This window comes from Rana temporaria, chromosome 12 (genome assembly GCF_905171775.1).
Source record: "Rana temporaria chromosome 12, aRanTem1.1, whole genome shotgun sequence".
In the NCBI taxonomy this organism is placed as follows: domain Eukaryota; kingdom Metazoa; phylum Chordata; class Amphibia; order Anura; family Ranidae; genus Rana; species Rana temporaria.
In genome coordinates this window covers 85289414-85316097 of record NC_053500.1, presented here as the reverse complement: position 1 = coordinate 85316097, position 26684 = coordinate 85289414, and the positions used below count along the sequence as shown (strand labels likewise).

Here is a 26684-nt window from a genome sequence, read left to right as displayed (position 1 = left end):
AGGAATGATTTAAATGCATCCCAAGCGCCATTTCAGATCCGGGTGATCCACATGTCTCCACCAATAATCTGAAATCTCATTTGCGATTTTGTCATGCGAGGCAAAGAGATTTAACCAAAAAGCATTAAGCTTCCATATGGGGCTCTTGGCAAGGTTGTGGTTATATCCTCTATAACAGGGAGAATTATTGGACCTCCAGCTGTTGTAAAAATAGGATTTTTATAACAGCTTGCATCTTGGAGTACATCACGGGTTATATTCCACCTTCAGATGCTGGACACTGGTGTAATCAATAAGACAGGAAGTTTCCTCCCTATATAACCCCCTCCCATACTGGGAGCACCTCAGTTTTTGTAGCAAAGCAATAAGTGTCCCAATATCCCCAAACAAGAGGGGCGGGTCCTGTGATGTACTCCAAGAAAAGTATTTTACAGGTAAGCTGTTATAAAAATCCTATTTTCTTTATCGTACATCACGGGACACAGAGCCTAGTAATTACTAAGTGGGACGTCTCAAAGCAATTCCTACTGAGGGGAGGGAGACACAAACAACGCAGACCGCCATCAGACGTGAGGCCCTATACTGCAGTCTGCAGCATACTGAGCCAAAAAGCGGCACCCTCTTGCCGTCTTATATTCACCTGATAGAAATTAGTGAACGTAAGCACCGACGACCAAGTTGCGGCCTTGCAAATCTGAGTCATAAAGGCTTGGTAATGCTCCACGCATGAAGCGCTAACTATCCTGGTAGGGTGCACACCAAAAGAAACAGGGGGAAACCCTCTCTTTAAACCACAAGCCTGAATAACAACCTGATGAATCAACATTGAAAACCGTTGATTTAGACGCTGCCTGCCCTTTCCTGGGGCCTCATGGTAGCACAACAACATCAGTTTTCCGTATCCGAGCAGCCGTTTCAGATAGAGTAAGAAAAGTCAAGGCCTAACGAGAGAGAGTGTAACCATTTGAATAGCTGATCTGAACACTGCCTGCCCATTTCTAGGGTCTTCTGGCAGCACAACAAAATGTCAGTTTCCTATATCTGAAACCTTCAGATAGATCTTTAACTGCTCTCATCTATATTGAGAGAAAAGCGGAACAAGGTTTGGGAAAAGGAAGGCTAGAATATCTTGATTCAAATGAAAACTAGATCATTCTAGGAAATAAGGCTGGGTGAGGATTTAAGGCTGGGTAAGAATAATTAAGTATGGCTCTATACAAAGAAAGTTGCCAATACTGGTGCTGACCTTGTAAGCCAACAAAACTAGACCCAATCCTTCAAGCACAAGGGCGACCTTATACACGTTACCCCTTGTATAAAGGCCCGGGTTTAAAGGAGTGCGAAGCAAGCGACCTTTAAAAATACTGACAAGACCAAGATCGGATCCTTGATGGAACTGAACGCTAGCTCCATCTCCTTTCCTAATGTAGGAAGGCAAGAATTCTACCTATGACATACTTTCCAAGGATGCCACCCCTTGGTTTCACACCAGGAACATGGATTTTCCAGATCCTATCATACATGGAGTCATGGTCCTGGAGGCCAGCTCTCCTGTATGAATCAAGGTAATTGCCGCTGATTCTGAAAGCCCCGATCCTCAAGAATGCGGACTATAACAGCCAGACCATTAATTCCCATGTTTGCAAGACAGGATGTAATACCCCCTTGCGAAGTAGGCCTGGACAAGATTTTAAGGGACCCTGGGTCCTCTACTACCACCCTTACTAATCCTGCACAGTAAGGTCGTCTGGGTTATGCCGGAGCAATTAGGCCGGCTTTCGTTCTACTCTGATGTTGCATAGAAGCCACGAAAGTCGCGGCACTGGGGGGAAAGAACGCATAAACCAGCGACAACTGGTTCCACAGGATCACCAACGCATCTGTCCCGCATGCGAGTGGATCCTTTGTCCTTGACACAAAGCTGTTAAATTTCTCGTTGAACCTGGACGCCAATACATTTTATGTATAGGGTACCCTTTCTCTGGCATTTGGTCAGAAAAAAGTCGGGATGTAGAGGTCATTCTCCTGGGAACAATTGTTGACGGCTCCAGGGAATCGCCTGTCAATTATGCATTCCATGAAATGACGATTGTCAATAGGCAAGGCACAAGCTCCTCTGCCCAAGTCAGAACATGGCTTACTTCCCTCTGGCTGCGTGACTTTTAGTGCCTCCTTGGTAAACAAAGTAAATCACTAGTGTGGTATTGTCGGATTGTACTCTGACAGAACAATCCTGCAACCTAAAACGTCCAGGCCCTTAAGCCAGATGCTCCATCAGTAGCTCTAGAATGCTGACGGAAAAGGCTCACTTGGAGCTTGACCACTTCCCCTGGGCAGTGGTCTCTTCCAGGCCTGGCCTCCATCTCTAGAGGCCAGCCTACGTAGCCGCCACCTCCCAGGTGAAATTCCAGCATATCCCTGGGGCCAGACTCTTTGGATAATGCTATGTTAGGATTCCCTCAATCCAGGCCGACAGAATAATGTTTATATCAGCCTTGAATAAAACTGAGCATAGGAAACGGCTTTGAATGAAGCCACCATCTTCCCTAGCACCTTAAGCAAAAGGCAAATGTAAGGAACTGTTCCATGCCTTGACCACATAGACCAGCTTTCTCATAGCGATGATCTTGTCTGAGGCCAAGAAACTCTCCTTTTTAGGCTTTGTCCAAACATTCCAAGCTTCTTACCAAACGAAAGAATGTACCTTTAGACTGGGATTCTAACCCAGGAGTTCCAGATACTTGACCATGCTGGACACCCTTAGGTCCAGCCATGCTACTGACTGATCCATCAGCAGGAGTTTGCCTCGGTATGCAATTACTGCTATACCCTGGGCCTTTAGACCTGCTAGAGGCGGGCCCTAGCACCCTGTTAACCCGGGCATGGTGGCTAACCCAAGGGGCAATACCACCAACTGGAGACAGTGCTGTTCCTCTGCGAAACGCAGACAACCTCTGCAGTCCCATGTAAATAAACACATATGCAAATGGCTCCCCATATGTGTATGTGGCAAGTGTAAAAGCCATATGCCTCTATAGAAGCGTGTGTTCATTGAAGCATGAATTCATACAAATATGTTTTAGGCAAAACATAAAAAAGGGCGTGCTGTATACATGCATACATATAGCACGTGTGCTATGGAATGAGCTTCTTGCAAGCAAACATGCGTTTATGAACGTGTTATGCAACATTGCGCAACATGTACCCATGCAGACACATATTCCTATGTAAAAACAAGGAATCCTGTATAATTAAGGAAACTTAAATTATCATGCCATTATCAACCATGCAAAATCTAGGCAAACATGCAACTTTAAGCAATCATGCATCCTTATGCGATTCAGCATTTTTCATGCGATCAAACATCTTATGCATTTTAAGCACTTCTGTGCAGGAAAAGTCCCCCTGTGTGACCAAGGACTCTTGTGTGATCAAGCACCCCTGTGCGATCCAGCATCTTTATGCAATCAAGCATTTTAATGCGATTTTAGGCATTTCTGTGAAAACAAGCCTCTCTGTGTAACAAAGGATCCTTGGGTAATCAAGGACTTGTGTGATCCGGCAACCTTGTGTGATCGAGCATCTTTATGCGATTTTAGGCATTTCTGTGCAAATAAACCTCTCCGTGCGACTTAAGCACTTTAATGTGACCAAGCATCCTCATGTGACTGTGATGTGATGTAAAAAACATGTGAACACATACAAACAGAAACATGTATCTTTATGTGATCAACAAAAAAACATGTTCTGTTACTTGTTTTTACCCCCACATGCATTTTGAACATTCCAAACTCATGTATTTTATGCAAACATGCAGACTGGTAAAAAGGAAGTTCTGCTCTGCAGACGTGCGTTTCTGCAATCATGCGATATAGCTATTGTGCGTTAGCAATGTGCACCAGCAACTGTGCATCCCACAGTTGTGCGTTTGGTTAGCCTGAAGCCAGCACCAGAATGAGGACCCTGTAGAGGTTTTTCTAGCAACCTATAGGAATTTTTTTTAAACCCCAAGGAGGAGACAGAAGCTTTGGCCGTCTAGGCTGAGGGTAAGTTCTATGCAGTATGAATCTCTGAAAAAGACTGCAGCTGTAACTCCAGAACTTTTGAGGCTTCTCATAGCTCCTCCTCGTTAGGCTGCATTTGTCCTCTGACAGTAAACTTTCATCCTCAGGTCCTTTAATCCTTTTGTTTGAGGATTTAGAGCAGGAAAAGGGGCATACCCCGGTTTCTGCTTCTTGTGAGGATGCTGTGAATATAGCAGTTAACCTCTTATAGACCAACAAATGCAATGCAAAAAACTTTCAAACAGACATATGCAGAGTGGCTGCAATGTTGGGGGAGGCTGCAATGCCTGACAGGGCTAATGGCTCAACCTGTGGGCTGCCTCAAGTCTCTACAGGGGAGGATGGTATCATGCAAACATGATAAGGGCCACCAGATTCAGGTGGCGATACCCTGGTGCCCTTTTATATTCCTGCCCCTGAACCTTTTCTACAGGGAGACGAAAGTCCTAAGCTAAAAGCAGAGGAAATTAACACAGGTGCATCAACAGCTGAACTTAGTCTAGCGAAACACAATGCCTGCTAATCTGCACAGCTAGATGCTGAGTAGGCGTCTTAGGTAAGTCTGTATCCAACACACACAAGGTGCCTACGTGCCCCAAGCTGCTTTGTCCCTCTGGCTTTACAGAGCTCTGACGTCTGGGCATTTTTGAAGGGCCTGCCTGCGTCTGCACCATGAACCGGCGAGCACGTGCACCAGCGGCAACCACATCGTCCCCCCGCCTACAAAAGCGTGCCCCCCTCGCGCACGTAGGGAAATGGTGGAGGGGGGGAGAGATCCTCCAAGGAGAGCCGTGGACCCGGACTACGAGGGACTCCCCCACACAACTGTGGCAGAGCCTGAAGCGAAGGAAGTGAGCCGCTCAACAGATCGGCTAACACTGAGCTTTCGTTCCTGGAGAGCATGGTAAGCGAAACACCAGGTATGTCTCTATACTGCCTCTAATGGCGGAAAACAGATAAGACATGCAGCTACTCATGGAAGACAATCCTTAAGGTATTTACCTAGGATTGTCTTCACATACCTTATCCCCGCTGCAGGATACTGCTGAGCACAGACAGACCCAATCTTAACCCATCACTGCAGGCTGAGTCAACAGACCTTCAGGGACTGGGGTCCATGATCAGGATCACCACACCCCTGGACCTGTATCGCACCCTGCCAGAAAACAGGCAAAAACCTTGTGCTTCGGATACGAGGCCCCAGGTACCATCCACTTTGGCCCAAGGCACTTTGGATGGATCTGGCTTTTACGGAGGCTATTTAAATTCAGCATGGATCCCTCCAGTGGAGCTCCTCAGAGCACCTCTTCACTTGTGACCAACACCTTAGACACTAGCGGAAAAAACTGAGGTGCTCCCAGTATGGGAGGGGTTATATATGGAGGAAACTTCCTGTCTAATTGATTACACCAGTGCCCAGCACCTGAAGGTGGAATATAACCCACTTAGTAATTACTCGGCTTTGTGTCCCGTGATGTACGATAAAGAAACTACAAGTCCCATCATGCCTCTGGGTGTCATGCTTGTGGCTGAGTCTTGCTATGCCTCATGAAACTTGTAGAATTTTTCTTTTTTGGGTTTCGGAATTGCCAGGGATCTATCCACACCATCTGCTCGCTAAATTTCAGTAAAGTGGACCTAGTACTCTGCAGCCCCATTGTAGAGGGAGGAGGTTTATCAAGAGCAGGGTCTAAGAAACTGTTAAGATCACTCACCAAGATTAGGGGAATATCAGTGTTGCTCAGCTGGTAGGACAGTAGGATCCCCAATACAGTGCAGTAAAAAGGAGGCGGTATGTATACAACAGCAAGGATACATGTCAACAGAGAATGTCTACATAATAGAAAAACATATATTCCCTCTGAGTCAATCACTTTGTCAAATAATCGGGAATCTAGGGATCGGTGTATCAGGACACTCACCCCCCTAGAATAGGAGGTAAATGTGGAATGATACGCCCATCCCACCCATGCAAAATTCACACAACAGAGTCTCCGGTATCAGGTGGATTTCTTAAAATCTTAGTTGCAATTTTAGGCTGGCCGCTAGGTGGCGCTTCCGTATATTTGGCGTTGAATATGCAAATTAGGTAGATACGCCGATTCAGAAACGTACGTTTGCATCGTTTACGTTAGGCTTTTTCCGGCGTATAGTTACCCCTGCTATATGAGGCGTATCCTATGTTAAGTATGGACGTCGTTCCAGCGTCGAGTTTTGAAAATTTTACGTTGTTTGCCTAAGTCGTTCGCGAATAGGGCTGGACGTAATTTATTTTCATTTTGAAAGCAATGACGATTTGCGGCGTAATTTCGAGCATGCGCACTGGGATTTTTTCACGAACGGCACATGCGCCTTTCGTAAAATACGTCAAATACACGGGGTCACAGTAAATTTAAATAAAACACGCCCACACCATCCACATTTGAATTACGCGGGCTTACGCCGGACCACATACGTTACGCCGCCGTAACATAGGGCGCAAGTTCTTTCTGAATATGGAACTTGCGCCCTAAATTACAGGGGCGTAACGTATCTGAGATACGTTACGCCGTGCGGATTGTATCTGAATCCGGCCCCTTGTCTTTAAAATTGAGGAGTTTGGCCAGGGGGCTGCAGGGTGGGTGTCCTGATGCAAGGGGTCTAGGTTTGGCCTCCTTACCAAAGCCAACCCCTCGACCAACCATCTTTCCACAAACTCTGTGTTGTCCCTTCCTTCTGTCTTTTCCGGGAGCCCCACAATGCAAGGCCATCTCATTTTCTTCTGGGAGCCCCATAATGTGGGGCCATCCCACCTATTTCAATGATGCTGCCTTCCACTTCTGTGGTGCGTTACCCAATCTTTTTTAAGTCATGGCGGATCAGTTCCTTCTCCTCTTTTAAACCTCCAAAGTGTTCCTGAAGTGTATTCACAGCTGCTGTGCACTTATGGACTGCTCAGAGTATTTCAGCTAAAGTTGGCTGTTGAGCATCATCCTCCCCATTCTCCTCTTCTATCTCTCTAAGGGGTTTGTCTTTTGCAGCCAGGGGCCCTGTATGGGTGTCGCTCCTGCCTGCTCAGTGTAAAAAGTTATCAGGTGTAGCTGCTATGTTCTCATCCGAAGGCCGCTCTTCTACTTCATCAAATTTCTGAGTGTAGTATAACATATCTCGGGGTGCGTCTTTCCACTGGGCTTTGAACGTTTTTTCAAAAGGCTTACCAGCTTCTTTAGGATTGTCCCCACATGAACGCTGGACCACCGCGGCATCATATTGGAAGTCAGGCTGCATCCGTCCTTTTGCTGTTTGCAGGTCAACATACAGCTTTTAGGAGCTTGTGGAGAGGCTTGGCTTGCCAGCCGTGAATGTGAGCGGGTACGGTGCCAAAACGAGCCATTGAAACTACAGGGAGAAGTTTCTTTACAGGATATCAGAAGGGAGCTCTGTGAGACACGTCCTCTCACATACCGCTCTTGGCCAGGCTCCCGTAATTTTAAAAGTGAAAAAATAGGATTTTTGTACTCACCGTAAAATCCATTTCTCTGAGTTCATGGACGGACACAGCAGCATTGACCTTAGGGTTATATATTCTTCCTTTCAGGAGAGACTAGGCAGAAAAAACAGCACTTCAAGTGTTAAAACACTTCTCTCAGTACAGCACCTCCCAGGGGGCGGGTCCCCCGGGTACATCCCACTCTCTTGCATCATGCAGCCTCAGTTCGTAAACAAGCAGTACAAAGGAGGTGCTGTGTCCGTCCATGAACTCAGAGAAATGGATTTTACGGTGAGTACAAAAATCCTATTTTCTCTTCCGTTCATGGACGGACACAGCAGCATTGACCTTAGGGACGTCGCCAAGCAGTGTAAAAAAATGTCGAGGGGTAGGAAAATACACAGCAAACCAAGCTTCACCCCCAAACAAACCAGAGTTCCTCAACGGAGGAACTTCAACCTTAAACTGCCGCCTGAAAAACCTTGCGGCCAAAGGAGGCATCCGAAGATGCACTCACATCCACCTTGTAAAACTTTGAGAAGGTGTGGATTGACGACTAGATCGCTGCCTTACACACCTGTAAAACAGACGCTTGATGGCGGAAAGCACAAGAGGCACCGATCGCCTTGGTCGAATGCGCCGTAACCTGAATGGGAGGCGCCCGCCCCTTTGGGGCGTAGGCCTGGAGCACGACCTGTCTGATCCACCTAGAAACGGTGGCCGACGAGACCGCCAGACCCTTCTTAGGACCAGTCACCGACACGAACAGTGAGTCCGACTTCCGAAACGGAGCCGTAGCAGACAAGTACACCCATAGGGCCCGAACCACGTCCAAGGAATGTAAAGTGGCCTCCTTTGGGTTTTTCGGCCGAGGACATAAGGATGGCAAAACAATGTCCTCATTAATGTGAAAAGCCAAAACAACCTTTGGGAGGAATGATGGCTGTGGCCGCAGCACCACCTTATCCTTATGGATGACCAAGTAAGGAGCCTTGCAGGACGATACTCGTCTGACCAAAGTAATTGCCACCAGAAAAACCACCTTCTGGGACAGAGTCAATAGAGGAATCTTCCATATGTCCTCAAATGGAGCTTCTTGAAGCACCGAAAGGACTAAGTAAAAGTCCCATGGAGGCAGTGGATGGCGCACAGGAGGGGCTACATGCTACATGGAGGGGCTACACAAAACGTACGCACAAGGGAGTGCGCCGCTGAAAGTAGACAGCTAGAGCCGAAATCTGATTCTTAACCGTACTTAAGGCGAGAGCCTGATCCACTCCACGCTGTAGGAACAGCAGAATCCGTGACATCACGATTGTACGGGGTGCCCTTTTTATCTCTTCACACATGGCGATGTAGGCTTCCACGTACGATGGTAAATCTTTCGTGAAGTAGACTTCTGTGCTCGTAACATGGTAGAGACCACCGAGCCCGACAGGCCTCGATCCTTTAGCACCTGGCTCTCAACAGCCACGCCGTTAAAGCCAGTGACTGTAAAGCAGGGTGACAGATCGGACCCTGCGACAGAAGACTTTCTAAGGGGAAGACGCTAGGGGACGTCTGCCACCAGATGCACCAGGTCCGCGTACCAGGAACGGCGCGGCCAACCTGGAGCGATCAGGATTGTTGGTATCCCCTTGGCTTCCACTCTACGCCGCAGGCGAGGAAGAAGCTTCAGAGGAGGGAAGGCGTAGATTAGGCGATAGTGACCGAATGGTGCCACCAACGCGTCTGACGCGTCCGCCCACGGATCCCTTGACCTGGTTACGAACCGTGACACCTTCCGATTGAGACGGGATGCCAGAAAATCCACGTCTGGAATGCCCCATCTTTGGCACAGACTCTGAAACACCTCCGGTGTAGCGACCATTCTCCTTGGTCTAGTGTTTGGCGACTTAGGTAGTCGGCTTGCCAGTTCAGCACCCCCGGAATGTACATGGCCGACAGAGCCGGAGCGCGACTTTTTCGCTGCAGCCGAGCTCCGCGTGCCCCCCTGATTGACGTACGCCATGGCCGTGGCGTTGTCGAACTGGATCCTGTAGACTCAGAGACCACTTGGAGAGACAACTTGATTGCTCGGAGCTCCAGTACATTGATTGGTATGTGGGACTCCTCCTGAGTCCAGCGCCCTTGGGCTGACTGGACACCCCCCCCATCCGGAGAGGCTGGCATCCGTCGTGATCACTGTCCAATGGCACGGCAAAAATGATTTTCCGGCCCGAAGTGCCGGAGATGTCAGCCACCACACTAGGGAGGACCTGACCAGGCGACTCACCCGAATCTGGTAATCCAGAGACAAAGGGAGCTTGTCCCAATGTGACAGAATCTCTTTTTGCAATGCTGGAGTGTGAAATTGGGCATACAGCACTGTCTCGCAAGAGGCCACCATCAGACCCAGCACTCTCATGCAAAAGCGAAGCGACGCCCATTTCTGGGTCGTCAGCCGCTGCACCGCAGACTGCAATGTCTGTAGTTTTTCCGTTGGGAGGAAAACTCTAGCCTCTGAGGAGTCCAGGACTAACCCCAGGTATTCTAGCCACTGAGACGGCACCAGTACTGACTTCTGGGTATTCAATAGCCAACCGAATTCTCGGAGGGTTTGACAGGTGATAGACACGTCCTCTTCTAACTCTGAGCTTGAAGAAGCTCTCAGAAGAAGGTCGTCCAGGTAGCCTACGATAGCGATCCCGCGCTGCCTCAGCAGGGCCAGAATCGGAGCGTGCACCTTGGTGAAAACCCGTGCAAAAAAAGTGCAAAACGCAGAAATCTCTGGTGTTTTGCGCATATGGGGATATGCAGGTACGCGTCCTTGATATCCAAGGATGCTAGGAAATCCCCCTGATGGAGCGCTGCTACAACTGAGCGAATCGACTCCATCCTGAATTTTTGCACTTTGACAAAACAATTGAGGGCCTTGAGGTCCAGGATTGGACGGACCCCTTCCTTCTTGGGGAGTACAAACAGATTGGAGTAAAACTCCTGAAACCGTTCCGTTGAAGGAACCGGTACAACCAAACCCCTGACCAGCAGATCCTGGACAGCTCCTGACAGATCCAACCTCTGGCTTCCTCCAAGTCGCCGGAAGGAGGGAAAAAAATCTGTTTGGTGGGCAAGAGAGAAACTCTATCTTGTACCCCGAGGAAACTACTTCGCAAACCCAACGGTCGGAAAGGAGAGACCTCCACCGATTCGCGAAGCCGGCCCCCACCCGAGATGCTTGTTGGGCTTGCGGTACCAGGGGCGCTTTTGCCCTTCAGCGGGCGCTTTAGCTCCCTGGAAACGTTTTCCTGCTGCACTTGGCGGGCGAAAAAAGCGCTTGGGGGCAGTAAAGGAGGGTCCTTGCTTACGGCGAGGCTCCTTTCCCTTCCCAGATTGTGGGACCAGAGTGCTCTTACCGCCTGTGGCATCCTTTATAATGTCATCCAGGGACGCCCCAAAAAGCCGTTCACCCTTAAAAGGTAAGTCCACCAAAGACTTAGAAGACTGGTCCGCAGACCAACACTTCAGCCACACGAGGCGGCGTAGTACCACCGCGTAGGCCGTGGAGAGCAAGGGGAGCGTATCCAGGGTTGACTCACAGACAAACTTTAGGCCCTGTACCAACTGTTCGGCCAGGTCCACACAGAGCTCAGAAGCATTCTGCGCCTCCAGTTCCTGCAGCAAGGACTTTGCCCGTTCGGTAAGTGTCTGCAACACCAGAGCCCCGGCCAAAACCGGTCTCACCGCCGACCCCACTACGCTAAATATGGAGCATGCCACAGCCTCAACTCTCCTATCTGCGGGATCCTTAAAAGCAGGAGCCCCTTCCACAGGTAACGTGGTAAGACACAGGAGGGTCCACTGACGGGGGAGAGACCCTCCTCAAAAGGATAACGGACCGCAAAGTATTTTGAAACAGCAAAAAAATTCTGCGGCCGATCCCATTCCTTGTACAACAATTTGTCCAGATATGGAACACAAACAAACACCTTTGCGGTGCGGGGTGGCTTGCGGAACCCAAAAGGGACCGCCTTGTCTGATGCCTCCGCCAAATCCTCAAGTTTCTGAGTATCCCGCACCGCAGTGATAAGAGCTCCAACAAATTCCTTATCATGCGCTGACCCTGAAGCCATCCTCACTGTCCGTGTGGGCTAAGCCTGCATCATCTGACATAACGGAACCAGGGTCAGATGCAATAGCAGGGCCTGATTCCGTGTCATAGACATCCCCAGAAGCAGGCGCAGGGAGGGGGCGCTTTTTACCCCCCTTCTGACCACTCGCTGCTTCAATCCTGCTTCAATCCTGGCAACAAACGCCTCAAGGACTGCCGCCATAGCATCCACCAAGGTCGCAGGGGCACTAAGGGTTAACTCTGGCATGGTTGGGGTAGAAGCCACCGGTTCAGACTCCATGCTGAACCACCTATATATGCCGCCTTAGTACTGCAAGACAGGACCCACCGGCCAGCCTCCCGGCTGCAACAGAGAGCAGGGGACCCCCCAGGAGACTCACCACCCCGACCAGAGTGCAGCGCTGCTCAAAAGCTGAGAGCGCTGTCCGTGCTGTGCCGTCCCTCAGGAAGTATTCTGCGGGCTTTGGCACCATTATTTCGAGCACTAGAGGTCAAAACCGTTTCCAAGATGGCCGCCGACATGCAGAAAAACAGCATGTGGACTATAAGAAAATGGCCGCCGATACATAGAACCGCGACCCCGGTAAAATGGTGGCCATACATGCATTTTAAAACCCCAGTAACACACAGCAGAACACAGTACAGCACACACAGTACCATAATGCAATAAAAAAATAGCACCTCACGGCAGTAACAGAGCCCCTAGGCGAACCCCCCACCTCACAGCCACCACCCAGAACGGGGAAAGAGGGAGAGGAAGGGAGAGAGGAAAGCAGGGCGAACCCTCAATCGACCTCCCCAGGAATGCACCAGCCGAACCACTCTGCCAAGGCAAGGGGATACTACTTACCCATCCTGTGACCACCGGATGGAGGCATTGCAGACAGACCGAACATCCGCAGCAGATACGGCATGGCTGTCGGCCCGGCACACTGTGACTCAGCCATAGAGACCGGTCATATGTGCGCCCTGTAGCATATAGCTCTCCGTCCACCCCTGGAGCAACGGGGCATGTCATGGACGGCCTAACTAAAGGCCGGCACACGCTCGATGGCCGAACATGGGGGGACTACAAGGATCAAGATCCAGCCTGTCACCCAGTCGGCAGTTGATTGTAGATCCCAGGATCCAAAAATGCAGTAAAAATCCAAATAAAAACGAAAAAAAATCGCAAAAAAACTCCAGAGCACATGGGCTCCAGAAGGGCCATGTCTTCTCCTAACGCTAGGCAGAATAAAACTGAGGCTGCATGATGCAAGAGAGTGGGATGTACCCGGGGGACCGGCCCCCTGGGAGGTGCTGTACTGATAGAAGTGTTTTAACACTTGAAGTGCTGTTTTTTCTGCCTAGTGTCTCCTGAAAGGAAGGATATAGTACCCTATGGTCAATGCTGCTGTGTCCGTCCATGAACGGAAGAGAAAATGTCTGATATCGTCATGATCACGGAGAAGGGTAAATCACAGCATTATAAACAGTACAAAATGCAGGATATTGGCATTTTAGTATCCAACATTGTCTGAGTCTCTTGCAGGGCTAAGGATGAGGTAAAGTCTCTGAAGTTTAGCATTTTAGCAAGGAAAGTGCTGGAGGTGAAAGGCAGTTGTGAAGGTCTCAATGTCAGGCGATGAGCCCTTTCAATGCAAAAGTGGTCCAGAACAACTCCCTGTCCTATGTGGCACAGGACAGGTATTCAAGAAATCTGGTTTGAGCCTTTAACCTATTCCAGGAGAACTTAAAAAAAAATGTCCTCTTTTACTGCACAAATTTGAAGTTGATGTTGTTCCTAGATGTTGTGCAAAGGAGCTAGCTGGTTCTCCATGGTGCTAATGCTCATCTCTGACTCTATAATTCACAGTCTGTCTAATAAGTATGTTGGCTGTTTTTACTTCCTCCGTTTTGTCAGTATAATCTGACATGTCGAGATAACTTGAAGTACCTTTGCAATATCAGTTGGGGTGTGATCCATTGGTGCTGCATCCAGGTCTCCATCCTTCCATCATGTCGCTACTATCTTTCTTTACGAGGTTGAACGGATACAGCTTCTTAACCACTTCAGAGATACAAGTAGATGAGGACTCTCACCAGGAGGTATAAATGATTCTCAAAGAAGAAGCCATCAACATTATCATCTTATTTCATATTGTGCCGGGCTAAATTCCCAGGTAAGGTATATTTTGAACAACGACACTTTGTTCAGGGCCCACACCAAACTGTAACTGGACAATAAAGAAACAGCAGCCCAGTGAAATTGTCATTTATTGACTCTCCTTCCTGTATGCATGTTCAACATCACATTGCAAGACAAGAGAGCCAAAAATAGAGAAATTAAAGTAACAATGCTAGTTCTATGTATCACTTGCTGTAAACACTAGTTATGGCAGCCAATGTTTTTTCCTCATTCCCTTATTTGCCCTTTTAGGGTAAAGTGACAGTGCCCCCTAATAACACATTTCCCAAGCAAGGTATGTGCAGGCTCCTACTTTGAATAACCTGGGATGTAGAAACTGATGGCACAACCTCCCACATGACAGTGATTTATTCCTTGGGATTGCCTGCTCAGGCCCAAGCAATGTCACATGGTGGAGTTCACATGCTTCCCCATACCATTAGAGCAACAGTGCAGAGAGACGGCAAGGCAGATGGGATTAGTATACCTTGTTGGAGAGTGAACTCTGAATAAGCAAAGTAACAGTTATAAGCAGGTTTCCATCCAAAAAAAATAAAATAAAGAAAAAGTAATCAAAAACACTGTAGGGAGGATATTCAGAAATACTTACTGCATAGAAGCGCATAATATAATTCAGAGGTGCAGGCTCCTTATCTTTAGCCAGCTCATACTGGGTTACCAGCTCATAATGAGGAGAAAAGGTTGGAAGTGTGTCAAATAAAGGAATACCTGTGTAAAAAAGAACAATAAATCAGACAACAGTTGCACTTAGCCCTGGTTCACACTAATGCGATGCAGGAAAGGCACAAGATTCGCTGCATTTCCACGCATCGTATTGTTTAGCAATCACACAGCGTCCATGCAATCTGCTGTGGGTGTCAATATTAGATGAAGAACATTCCAAAATAAAACACAAAACGCTGTGCGATTGCCAAAACCGCATTGCATGGGAAAAAAGGGTCCTGCAACATTTTGGTGCGAATGATTTGAACCCAACAAAATGTAGGATTCAAATGGCACCGCACAGACATTGCATGTGGTGTGCAAAGGAATAAGGTGCGATTCCTGTTGCGAATCAGATGCTGCGTTCCACATTCACCAATGTGAACCTAGGCTAAGTTTTAAAGTAGAACAGTGAAATTTATTTCTCAGTTACAGTTGCACTCACTAAATATCCACATACGGTAAAAATATATAAGTGACCAGTATAGCCAAAATTGTGTTGCGATATTTAAAAAAAGTGGAAATGCATAAAAATATATAAAGATTACAAAAATTCATCAAATTAAATAACTAAACAGATAAGTGAAATACATGCAGTGTTTAAGAACATAAATCATTAATTAATATGTGTACACTTGCAGGAAACAGTTCAAAAGGAAAACCCTTGTAAGCAGAAAAGTGCTTAGTGCAAAAGTCCATAAACAAATTCATATGTCGCCATAACCCAGTGATGCAGTGTAGGTGAACACCACCCAAGTGCACCCGCCCCCCCCCCCCCCCCCCACTAACAAGCTGCTTACCAGCAGGTAAGACCTTGTCCATATGAAAGACAAAGAAAGGGTACAGGGTCAAAGATGACTGGACTGGGAAAACCATATGGGAGGCTCAGTGCACAAAAGGACCGCACCAGAGAGTGAGAAGCCAATGATGTCTAAAATGGAATAGAAAGTGCGTAGACTTGAACTTAGATGGTGCAGAATGCCAAACTTTGATTCAGGACCCAGCTGTAGGAAGAAGAGATTCTTTCCTCCTAGGAAGAAATTTTCTAGTTTTGCAATATATATATATACACACACACACACACATATACACACACACTTTACCAATTGTTACTTGTATTATAAGATGCTTTGTGTAGCTCATGTGTCTCCAAGCATGCACTTGGTGCATATCGCAGAACATTTTTCGAACTGGTACAGTTTATGCTTTTTTCTAAATTTTTAAAAATGGAGTGAGATGTTTCCAAGGACAACTGATTTCAAGAATAAAGAAGTCCTTTTGTTGGTCCAAAAATAAGATAAGTCATCAATGACAGTGGTTCGAAGATTTGTTTTGTTGGGACAGAGAGAAATCGCCTGGAAAGTGACGGTCGAGAATTTTCTTGGCAACTTAAGAGCACCAGAGTACATTCAGCCGGAGAACAAACTTCTTAGTGCATACGAGACCATAAAGTGCAACAGGTCACTAAAGATTTATTTTCTGCATTCACACTTGGACTTCTTTTTGTTATTGAGTGGAAACTGCCTGTCTTTCAGGACAGACTCGCACTAAAATTGTTCAGAAATGTTTGCATTCAGCCAAGACACCTCCGATAAGAAACATCTAAAAAGGCAGAACTATATTTTTTCTTATTCTTTTCCTTTTTTGCTGTGTGATTGGGAATAAGTAAACATATAATGGGGTTTTCTAAAATATGACTGTAGAAGTGGAAATACACTTTAACCAGTTTCCGCCCAGCCATTAGCAGATTGACGGGCGGCCGCGGATCTGCCATCCTGACTGGACGTCATATGACGTTCTGTCAGAAAGCGTCAATCGCACAGCCATGGGGCAGCGCAATCTGTCACTAGCCGTGTCCACGGCACACAGCCAATTACCGATCAGAGTACAGGCGTTGACCAATCACAGCTAAGCACAACAAAAAGGACTGAATGATTCAGTTTCAATCAGCAAAATGCTTGCTTTTAGAAATGTAATTCACTGCTATTAACATGTGTAAAAAAATAAAAATCCTGATCACTTCAACAGAGTGGTACAATGTTACTATGGTAACATTCTATTGCTATGGTCACAGTGTGTAAAAAAATAAAAAATACCACACCAGCATGACAACACTGTACCAACAAAGAAAATACAACTTAAAAAAAAAAACTTTTAATAAATACCTTGGACTGTCTACTTTCCAAAAATTGGTTATTTGGGGATTATTTATAATGTCCTGCCATTTTAGAGCCTCAAGAAATTAGATATTCCGTGCATCAATTTTAAGATACTGTATATACCATAGTTTGTGGACTCTATAACATTCCTACAGATTAAATAATAAACACAGATTTGGGTTATTTTCACTGAAGAAATGTAGCAGAATACATTTTGGGCTAAATTAATGAAGAACAATTATTTTTTCAGTGGCGATTAAATACCACCTCTATTTGTGTGAGCAAAATGATAAAAACCATGCAATGGTCATTTCAAAGTGCGACAGCACTGAAAACTGAAAATTATCCTGGACAGGAAGAGGATAAAAGTGTATTGAGGTGGTTAAGACTCTTTGCCTCCCAATAGAAAACTGTTTTATACCATTTACAGGTGGTCTTTTTTATTTTGTGGAAAAAGGTTTCATGACCTGAACCAAAACTGACCACTAAAAACAGCCCAGGAGTATACCAGTTTGTCCCAAACCCTGTAAAACTGTTCCTTTTGCTAGACAGTTTAATGTGCATCTAAATGTGCATAACAAATGTGAAATAAAAAAATGAATAAAAAATGTAATGCTACAAATACATGAATTAGCCACATACAGTTACAAGAATACAGTCTTTTTCATTATACTGGGAATACAATTGTACATATTATATACAAAGTCAGTTTTAAGTGAACAGCATTAGGGAATGTATTTAGCAAATTAAAACCAGCCAATCTCACCTGTGCATTTCTGAATCTTCTGGATAAATGCACTGGAAACAGGTATGGGTTGTGGAAATTTAAAAAAAAAACAAGCAGGGAGGTCAACACTGTTGGCATTGGTGATGGAGTTGAAAGAGGGAGTTCTGCAAGAAAAAAAATAAAAAAAATAAACTCACACTAAAGGTGACAAGACTTTCTAGGTTTTGCATAAAGTTCAATATTAAAAAAAGATATGAAAAAGAAAGGACAGCTTTAACTTTGGCACAAAAAGAGGAATTGTGACTTGCCTGTATATTCCATATCCTGGAGTACAATACAGGACAGGTGTATGACATTCATAAACCCTGTGTTATAGGCGGATACCTTCAGATGATTGAACACTGGCAAAGCTTTGCTGGACACCACCCTCCCCAGGCATTCGGGCATAACTTACCATATTTCGCAAGACCTCAGTTTTTAGCAAGCAATGCAGAGTAACTGCATTGTCATACTTACCTCCTCTGTGCAGTTGGTTTTGCAAAGAGTGGCCCAGATCCTCCTCTTCTGGGGTCCCTCAGCAGCACCCCTGGCTCCTCCTCCTTCTCGAGTGCCCCGTTGGAGAAGTGCTCTCCCTTGGGGCACTCATGCGGGCGTGCACCCATGTTCTGCTGCATCTATTGGCACAGACAGCAGGACTGGGCCCTGCCCCCGACTTCCACGTCATTGGATTTGATTGATAGTAGCAGGAGCCAATGGCTGCGCTGCTATCAATCTATCCAATCAGGACCCGAGAAACTGGCTGGGGACGCTCGTGCTTGGAGAACCGGGCTCAAGTAAGTAAAAGGGATGGTTTGGGGGGTTGCGGCACTATAGAAGGTTTTTCACCTTAATGCATTGAATGCATTAAGGTGAAAAACCACAAGGGTTTACAACCCATTTAATGCAGAAGAGACATGCTTTGTTGCTTCTACATTAAAGTTACTTACCTGCCTGTCCGCCCTGGTACAGTGAGCCATGCACGTGCAAACTTAAAATGCTCTTAAAGCATAACCATTTTTTCCTCTGTGTTCTTTGTCGCTAAGATTTTATCCCATATAGTATCTTCTAGCAAGGATTGTCGTTTAGAAAAGTTGGCTCTTTTGAAATTCAGTGTCTTTGTATTCGCCTTGTGTTTCCTATTTCTGTGATTTATACTGAAACAAATTCATCTGTGATTGTTGTTTGCTAAATTGCCCTGTATTTCCACATCCGTGATCAGGTCTGTATTGTTGGTAATCAGTAGGTCTAGTAACACTTTGGGGGTTATGTAGGAAAGGCAAATCCACAATTGCACTGAAAGTGCACTTCTAAGTGCAGTCGCTGTAAATCTGAGGGGTAGATCTGAAAGGAGGGGAAGCTCTGCTGATTTTATCATCCAATCATGTGGAAGCTAAAATGCTGTTTTTTATTTTCCGTGCATGCCCTCGGATCTACAGCGACTGCACTTCCAAGTGCACTTTGCACTTGTAAATAATCCCCTTTGTTTCTTGCTGGTGCATTTACCATCTGACCCATGAAATTGTCCTGCAAGACATTTAGGAAATGGCGAGCTTTAGATGAATGCGCAGTTCCTTACACCTAGTCTATGTCTGGATAATTAAAATCCCCCATTATAATGACACTTCCCATCCTTGCCGCTAATCCAAATTGTGATAGGAGGTCTGCCTCCCCCTCCTCCCTCTGGTTAGGGGGCCTATAGCATACTCCCAGTATTACTTTCCCCTTATTTTCCTCCTTTTCTATCTCTACCCATAATGATTCTACCCCCTCCCTTGCTAGATTAGTGATGTCGTCTCTCACATTCACTTGTACGTCATTTTTGATATACAGGCATACCTCTCATCTTTTTTACCCTCTCTATCCCTGTGATATAGGCAATACCCTTGAATAGTTGCCAGCCAATCGTGAGAGCTGTTAAACCAAGTCTCTGAAATTCCTACAAAATCTAAATCCTCCACAAACAACAGTAGCTCTAGTTCTCCCATCTTGTCCGCCAGACTCCTGGCATTGGTGAACATGCCACGTAATTTAGACCAGATGCATACCATCTCCTTATTGGGTGTTCTGAGGTTGCAAATAAGACTTGTTACTGTACTTACCTCTGGTTTAGGTGCTTTAGTCTAACTACCACTAATGCCCCCAATACTACCCTCTGGAATTTGTTCCGCACTGACTATCTCTACCTATGAACCCTTCCTCTCATTGCCTAGTTTAAAAGCCCCTCTAACTTATTGGCCATCTTCACTCCCAGTCGATCTGCACCTTCACCATTTAGGTGATTTAAAATAATAAACTAGTTAAGCATAGAATGATATGTCTGTAAGGGAGAGGATCTCCATCACCTAAGGATACTAGCAAAAAAAGAGATTTTTAATACAGCTTACCTGTAAAATCTTTTTCTTGGAGTACATCACGGGACACAGAGCGGCATATTCATTACTATATGGGTTATATGGAGTACCTTCAGGTGTAGACACTGGCAATCTCAAACAGGAAATGCCCCTCCCTATATAACCCCCTCCCATAGGAGGAGTACCTCAGGTTTTGTAGCAAGCAGTATGCCTCCCAAAATGGTCCTCAAAAAAGAGGGGTGGGAGCTCTGTGTCCCGTGATGTACTCCAAGAAAAAGATTTTACAGGTAAGCTGTATTAAAAATCTCTTTTTCTTTATCGTACATCACGGGACACAGAGCGGCATATTCATTACTATATGGGATGTCCCAAAGCAATGCTTACAATGAGGGGAGGGAGAACATCTCCAAGACAAAAGGATTTAATTTAGAGATATACTCAAATCATAATAAATCCAACTTAGTTGAGAAAAATAATTTTAAATTTTAAATTTAACTCAAACAAGAGGAGCCCCCGGAATCCGAGGGTCTCAAACTGCAGCCTGCAGCACTGCCTGCCCGAAGGCAGTATCAGTATTCCTTCTTACGTCCAACTTGTAGAATTTTGTAAACGTGTGGACAGAAGACCAGGTTGCCGCCTTGCAAACTTGAGCCATAGAGATCTGGTGGTGTGCTGCCCAGGAGGCGCCCATGGCTCTAGTAGAATGAGCCTTTAATGATACTGGAGGAGGCAACCCTTTCAAGCCGGTAGAATGAACAGCACATCTGTTTTCCGGATCTTCTTTGTAGCTTTAAGATAGGCCTTCATGGCCCTGACAATATCCAAGGTATGCAGCAACCCTTCCTTTCTGGAAGTAGGTTTAGGGAAGAAGGATGGTAATACCAAATCCTGGTTTAGATGAAAACTGGATATAACCTTCGGTAGGAAGGAAGGATGAGGGCGGAGAACGACCTTGTCCTTATGAAAAACAAGATATGGTTCCTTACAGGATAAGGCTGCCAGCTCCGAAACTCTTCTTGCGGAAACTATGGCAACCAAAAATACTAACTTCCTTGTCAGTAGAACCAAAGGAATATCAGCCAACGGCTCAAACGGTTGTTTCTGTAAACTTGACAGAACAAGATTTAAATCCCACGGACAAAGCGGGGATTTAACTGGAGGTCTAATACGTAAGACCCCTTGAAGGAAGGTCTTAACCAGCGAGTGGGTGGCCAGCGGCCGCTGAAACCACACTGACAGAGCAGAAATCTGTCCTTTGATTGTGCTTAATGCCAATCCTTTATCCACTCCTAGCTGGAGAAAACTTAATACTCTATCGATGGTAAATTTGCGAGAAAGCCATCGCTTGGACTCACACCAGCCTACATAGGCCTTCCAGACCCTGTAATAAATCACCCTAGAGACCGGTTTCCTGGCTCTGATTAGGGTAGAGATTACTTTCTGAGACAGACCTCTACCCCTGAGAATCAGGGATTCAGCTTCCAGGCCGTCAAATTTAGATGCCGTAAGGCAGGGTGGAGGATCGGACCTTGCGATAGCAGGTCTGGCCGTAGAGGAAGAGTCCACGGGTCTCCCACTACCATCCTTAAGATTAGTGAGTACCATGCCCTTCTGGGCCATGCTGGAGCTACCAGGATGACTGGTATGTGCTCCACCCGGATCCTGCGCAGCAGGCGGGGTAGTAACTGGAGCGGGGGAAACGCATAAAGAAGTTTGAACTGATGCCAAGGGCAAACCAACGCATCGGTTCCGCAGGCCATCGGATCCCTTGAGCGGGATATGAACCTGTCTAGTTTCTTGTTGAGTCTCGATGCCATGATATCCACGTCCGGCACTCCCCATCTTTGGCAGAGTGCTTGAAAGACTTGTGGATGCAGAGACCATTCCCCCGGCCATAGAGTCTGGCGGCTTAAGAAGTCCGCCTGAAAGTTGTCCACTCCTGGAATGAATATTGCCGATATGCAGGGCACATGAGCCTCTGCCCATAGGAGAATCAAGCTCACCTCTCTCTGAGCGGCTTGACTCCTGGTTCCCCCTTGGTGATTTATGTATGCCACGGCCGTGGCATTGTCTGATTGAATTCTCACCGGGAACCCCTGCAATTTTGACGTCCAAGCCCTGAGGGCTAGTCGAGCAGCTCTGAGCTCCAAGACGTTGATGGGCAACTGCTTCTCTGGCTTTGCCCAAGTACCTTGGCGAGTGCAACCATCCAAAATTGCTCCCCAGCCCGTCAGGCTGGCGTCTGTGGTCACTATCTTCCAAGCCACTGGGCTGAAAGACTTCCCCTTCAGTAGATTCTGAGGGTCTAACCACCAACACAGACTTTGTCGGACTCTTGATGAGAGCGGCAACGGGATATCCAAGGCCTGTGGCCTTCTGCTCCATGCTGACAGGATGGCTGCCTGTAGGATGCGAGTGTGGCTCTGGGCGTATGGTACCGCCTCGAATGTGGCCACCATCTTGCCTAGTAACCTCATACATAGGCGAATAGTCGGTTCTTTCTTGCTTAGAACCAGTAGGATTAATTCCTTGATGGCTTTTACCTTCCTCAGAGGTAGGAACACTCCTGGTTGTTCTGTGTCTAATCTCATGCCGAGATATTCCAACTGCCTTGTGGGCTGGAATGCTGACTTTTCTCGATTTAGGACCCAGCCGAACCTCTCGAGGTATTGGACCGTGAGGGCCACTGCTCGCTCCAAGCCGGGAGACGAGTGGTCTATGACTAGGAGGTCGTCCAGGTATGCTAGGATCGTGACCCCTTGGATCCTTAGCTTGGCTAGGATCGGAGCTAGGACCTTCGTGAACACCCGGGGGGCCGTAGCCAACCCGAAGGGAAGCGCCACGAATTGGAAGTGACGCGAAGCCACCATGAAGCGTAGATATCTTTGATGTGGCTGATAAATTGGAACATGAAGGTAGGCATCCTTTATGTCTATGGACGCCATGAAGTCGTCCTTCTGGAGTGTGGCAGCTGCTGACCGCACGGATTCCATCCGAAATGAGCGGATCTTTAGATATGCATTTACCATCTTTAGGTCCAAAATTGGCCTGACATCTCCATTGGATTTTGGGATGATGAATAGGTTGGAGTAGAAACCCAGCCCCTGTTCCAGGACTGGTACCTCTACTATTACTTCCTGGGAAAGTAGATGATCTAATGCCGATCTTAATGCGGCTCCCTTTTCCGGATCGTTTGGAATCCTCGACTTCTGGAAATGAGGAGGAGGAAACCTTAGGAAATCTAATTTGTAGCCTGTGGCCACGGAAGACCGTACCCACTCGTCGGGAATGCTGGCTTCCCAAATCTCTGAAAAGAGTCGCAGCCTTCCCCCCACCTTCGTGGGTGGGGGCGCCCCTTCATAAGGTTGGCTTGGGGGCTGGTTTTGCTGGTTTGCGAAACCACTGCCTTTTGCCTCTAACAGCCTGTCCTTGTGATTTGCTGTTGAAGCCGAAGTTTGCTTTTGCAGGAGGCCGTCGATACTGCTTGGCATTAGAGGGCCCCTGCCCAGGGGAATACTGTCGTTTAAACGCAGGTCCCTGAACCGTCTTCTTAGTTGGCAAGAGAGTACTCTTGCCGTTTGAAATGGTCTGAATGTATTTATCTAGGTCTTCTCCGAAGAGTCGTCCTCCATGGAAGGGGAACCCTACCAGGAGCTTCTTGCATGGGGGCTCAGCCTCCCAGCTTTTTAACCATAAGAGTCTTCTCATATGGATAAGGGATAACGATAAACGTGACGCTTGCTGGATAGAATCCTTGATTGCGTCTACCGTAAAACATATGGCCTTAGGGACATCCGAAAAATTTTCTGCCTGCTGGGCCGGAATAAGTTTAAGCATCTGCTTAAATTGATCCGATAATGCTTGAGCGACCCCAATCGCAGCCACAGCTGGCTGTACTACTGCCCCTGCAGTAGTGAAGGAGTTCTTAAGTAGTGCTTCCAAGCGCTTATCAACTGGATCCTTGAACACCTGTATGTTTTCTACAGGGCATGTTAACGATCTGTTAACACATGAGATGGCTGCGTCCACTGCAGGAGTAGCCCATCTTTTGGAAAATTTTTCTTCCATAGGATATAGGACAGAGAACCTTTTAGGTGGTAAGAAGATCTTATCTGGTTTGTTCCAATCTTGGAACAAAATTCCCTCTAATAGAGGATGGATCGGAAACACAGCATTGCTTTGAGGCGCCCTCAGTGAGCCCAAAGCTGAAACCGTCGATACCTGGAGATCTGGTACTGGCAAGTTGAATGCCCTATGGACCAAGTCCGACAATCCTTGAATCCACCAGCTCTCCCTCAGGGAGACTGCCCCAGACTCCTCTGTATCCGGATCTTCGATCCCTGAACCTACTTGGTCCTTGTCCAAGAGGTCGTCCAATTCCCCTGAGGAAAGGACCTCCTCTTCTGAGGGTCCGCGCTCGGGCGACGGAGATCTATTCCGCTTACTGCCCCGCATAGCTGCGGCTATCATTTTACCCATGCTTTTCTGCATCTCTTTTAAAGAGGTGAGTAATACCTCCTCCGTGACCATCTTAGGGTTGGACTGACCCGCGTCAGCTCCAGCCCCAGATCCCGATGGCCCCAAGGCTCCCTGTGGGGAAAGCAGCGGCATAGCTTTGTCCGAGACCTCAGACTCTCTGGGGGAATCCCCACCTCTTGTACCCTCTGACCCGGATGCCATGGTACAATACCGAGGTACACCTGCTACCTATTGGTATTTGGAACTATAAAAGTTAATTGCCCAAACACCTGTTTGGGGGATAAAAAATGCTTCCTCTCCCCTAGATGACTTTTTTTTTTTTTTTTTTTCGTTTTTGTTTCAAATCCAGGAAAGAAAAAACATTCTGTCCCCCTGAGTAGTATTGCAAGAAAAACTATGAGATGGAAAAGAAACAGCCTATTTCTAGGCTTGAAAAACAGTCCTCTGAAGACTGCAATATCCTTTCTGGCCACTGTGTGTCCTCGGCGCCCCGTGCTGCCGCTCTGGTCTTTCTCCTCAGTTCCAAAGTATTGAATGGAACAAACAAGGAAGGGCCGCCCCTTCCTTAAGCCACTGACCCGCCCTTCCCCCCCCAGCAATCTCAAACAGGAAATGCCCCTCCCGACAGGGGGGGGGGGTGTTTGGGAGGAAGGGACCTCTCTGTTCCAGCAAACTGCAGCCTGGAACCATGAGGAGGTCAGCGTTTTGCCTGCTTTGCAGGCTCTGAGGAGGAAGACTGAATGGAGCATCGCCTGGAGGCTTGCAGGTAAGCACAGCTCTCTGACACACACATATATTTTTATATAACACAGGCCCCACTCAATGCTTTTCCAACACTACAAGGGAGGTCACATCTTATGGGGAATAATACATAGAGAGCCATCCTATCTTTATGATATGTGACTAGTTTGCCAGATGCAGTGCATAACTTTAGGCATGTCCCCTGTGACCCCCCAGAAAAAAACCTGCTAAGAACCAAGTTCCGCAAGTTTTCCCCTCACTTACCTGCTCCATGCCGCAGGACTTTGCCAAGCAAGAGGCCCAATCTTCCCCCATCTCCGTGGGGATGTCTAGACCTTCAGGCCCTGGGTTCCTATGAAGGATCCACTGTCCTGGGCCCATATAGCACCCTGGCAACAGAAAACATTAGGCACCCAAAGGTTTCTAAGTTCTGGGCCCAGGGTCCAGCTCTCTAAAAAGAAAAGCATTATGGGCTATACCCCAAGGGTTTGGGGTCCGGTTACTGACCACTTTAGCGCTGAGGCTTTTTTGGACAGAACCGGTAGCTCACCTAATCCCAAGGATGCGGAGGCAAGCTAAACCATGACTAACACCTAAGACACTGGCGTAAAAACTGAGGTACTCCTCCTATGGGAGGGGGTTATATAGGGAGGGGCATTTCCTGTTTGAGATTGCCAGTGTCTACACCTGAAGGTACTCCATATAACCCATATAGTAATGAATATGCCGCTCTGTGTCCCGTGATGTACGATAAAGAAACTGAGTGGGATAGGGTGGTAAGAATACACCCAGGGGGTATGTTTAGCAAAGCTTTACCAGTGTCCAATCATCTGAAGGCCGCAACCTATAAACCAGGGTCTATGACTATCCAGCTTGTGTCCTGTATAATGAAGATAACTAAATTACACTATACCAGCCATTCTATAAGCCCTATTACAGATGCAATCCAGATGCACAAGCACACCCAGTGTGCCTGGTTTAACGTCAATGATCATTCTGCATGTCAGAAGCTTACTCAAGAGGAGTAAGGGGAATGTAGAGCAATAAAAAATAAATGAAATAGTGGCATCAAATTTCAACTAGTTGCTGCATGGCGCTGGAGTCAGAGCTTAAGCTGTAATAAGTGCTTGTGCGCACTAGGCCTCCATTAAGCCTGATGCCTGGATAATGGTCAGTGGGTATGAAGAATGCTCATATACAACCCTATGTGAAAGTCATGCATATGAGACCTAAATCAGAATGCAATGTCCTGTAGCAGGTTTAAATTTCTAGACTAAACCTAACAGGTCTAAAAAAAAAAAAAAAAAATTCTCCTCACCTTCCTAACATTTATGCTGATTAAACTGTGTAAGAAAGGCACATATACGTACTTATTTTCAGCCCAATACGGTCCAGTCACGTGATCCTCTGTGTCAACCAGTGGCAGCTGGAGAGGAGAGACTCCTCAACAATGACTCGGGTTTAAATCTTGGAGAGGACTTGTAACCCATAGGCTCCTATGACCCATCCATTGTTGGCACTCCATCTTCCTCCTTGCAAGTCGCTGCTGATTGACACAAGGGAATGGGCTAAACTTAGGTAAATTATATACATCTTTCCTACACAGGTTATTCAGCATGAGTGTTAGGAGAAGGGAGGGGACATTTTTAAAACT

The 26684-nt window shown here is 46.8% G+C and overlaps 1 protein-coding gene across 1 annotated transcript in view; it reads right to left on the bottom strand.

The window, feature by feature from the left end:
• Positions 1 to 26684, bottom strand: part of LOC120919481 (mediator of RNA polymerase II transcription subunit 1-like) — a 525430-nt gene that overhangs the window by 304705 nt on the left and 194041 nt on the right. The window contains 2 exon segments of the mRNA XM_040331663.1: positions 14422 to 14540; positions 17460 to 17584. Coding sequence (XP_040187597.1) covers positions 14422 to 14540; positions 17460 to 17584 — 244 coding nt within the window.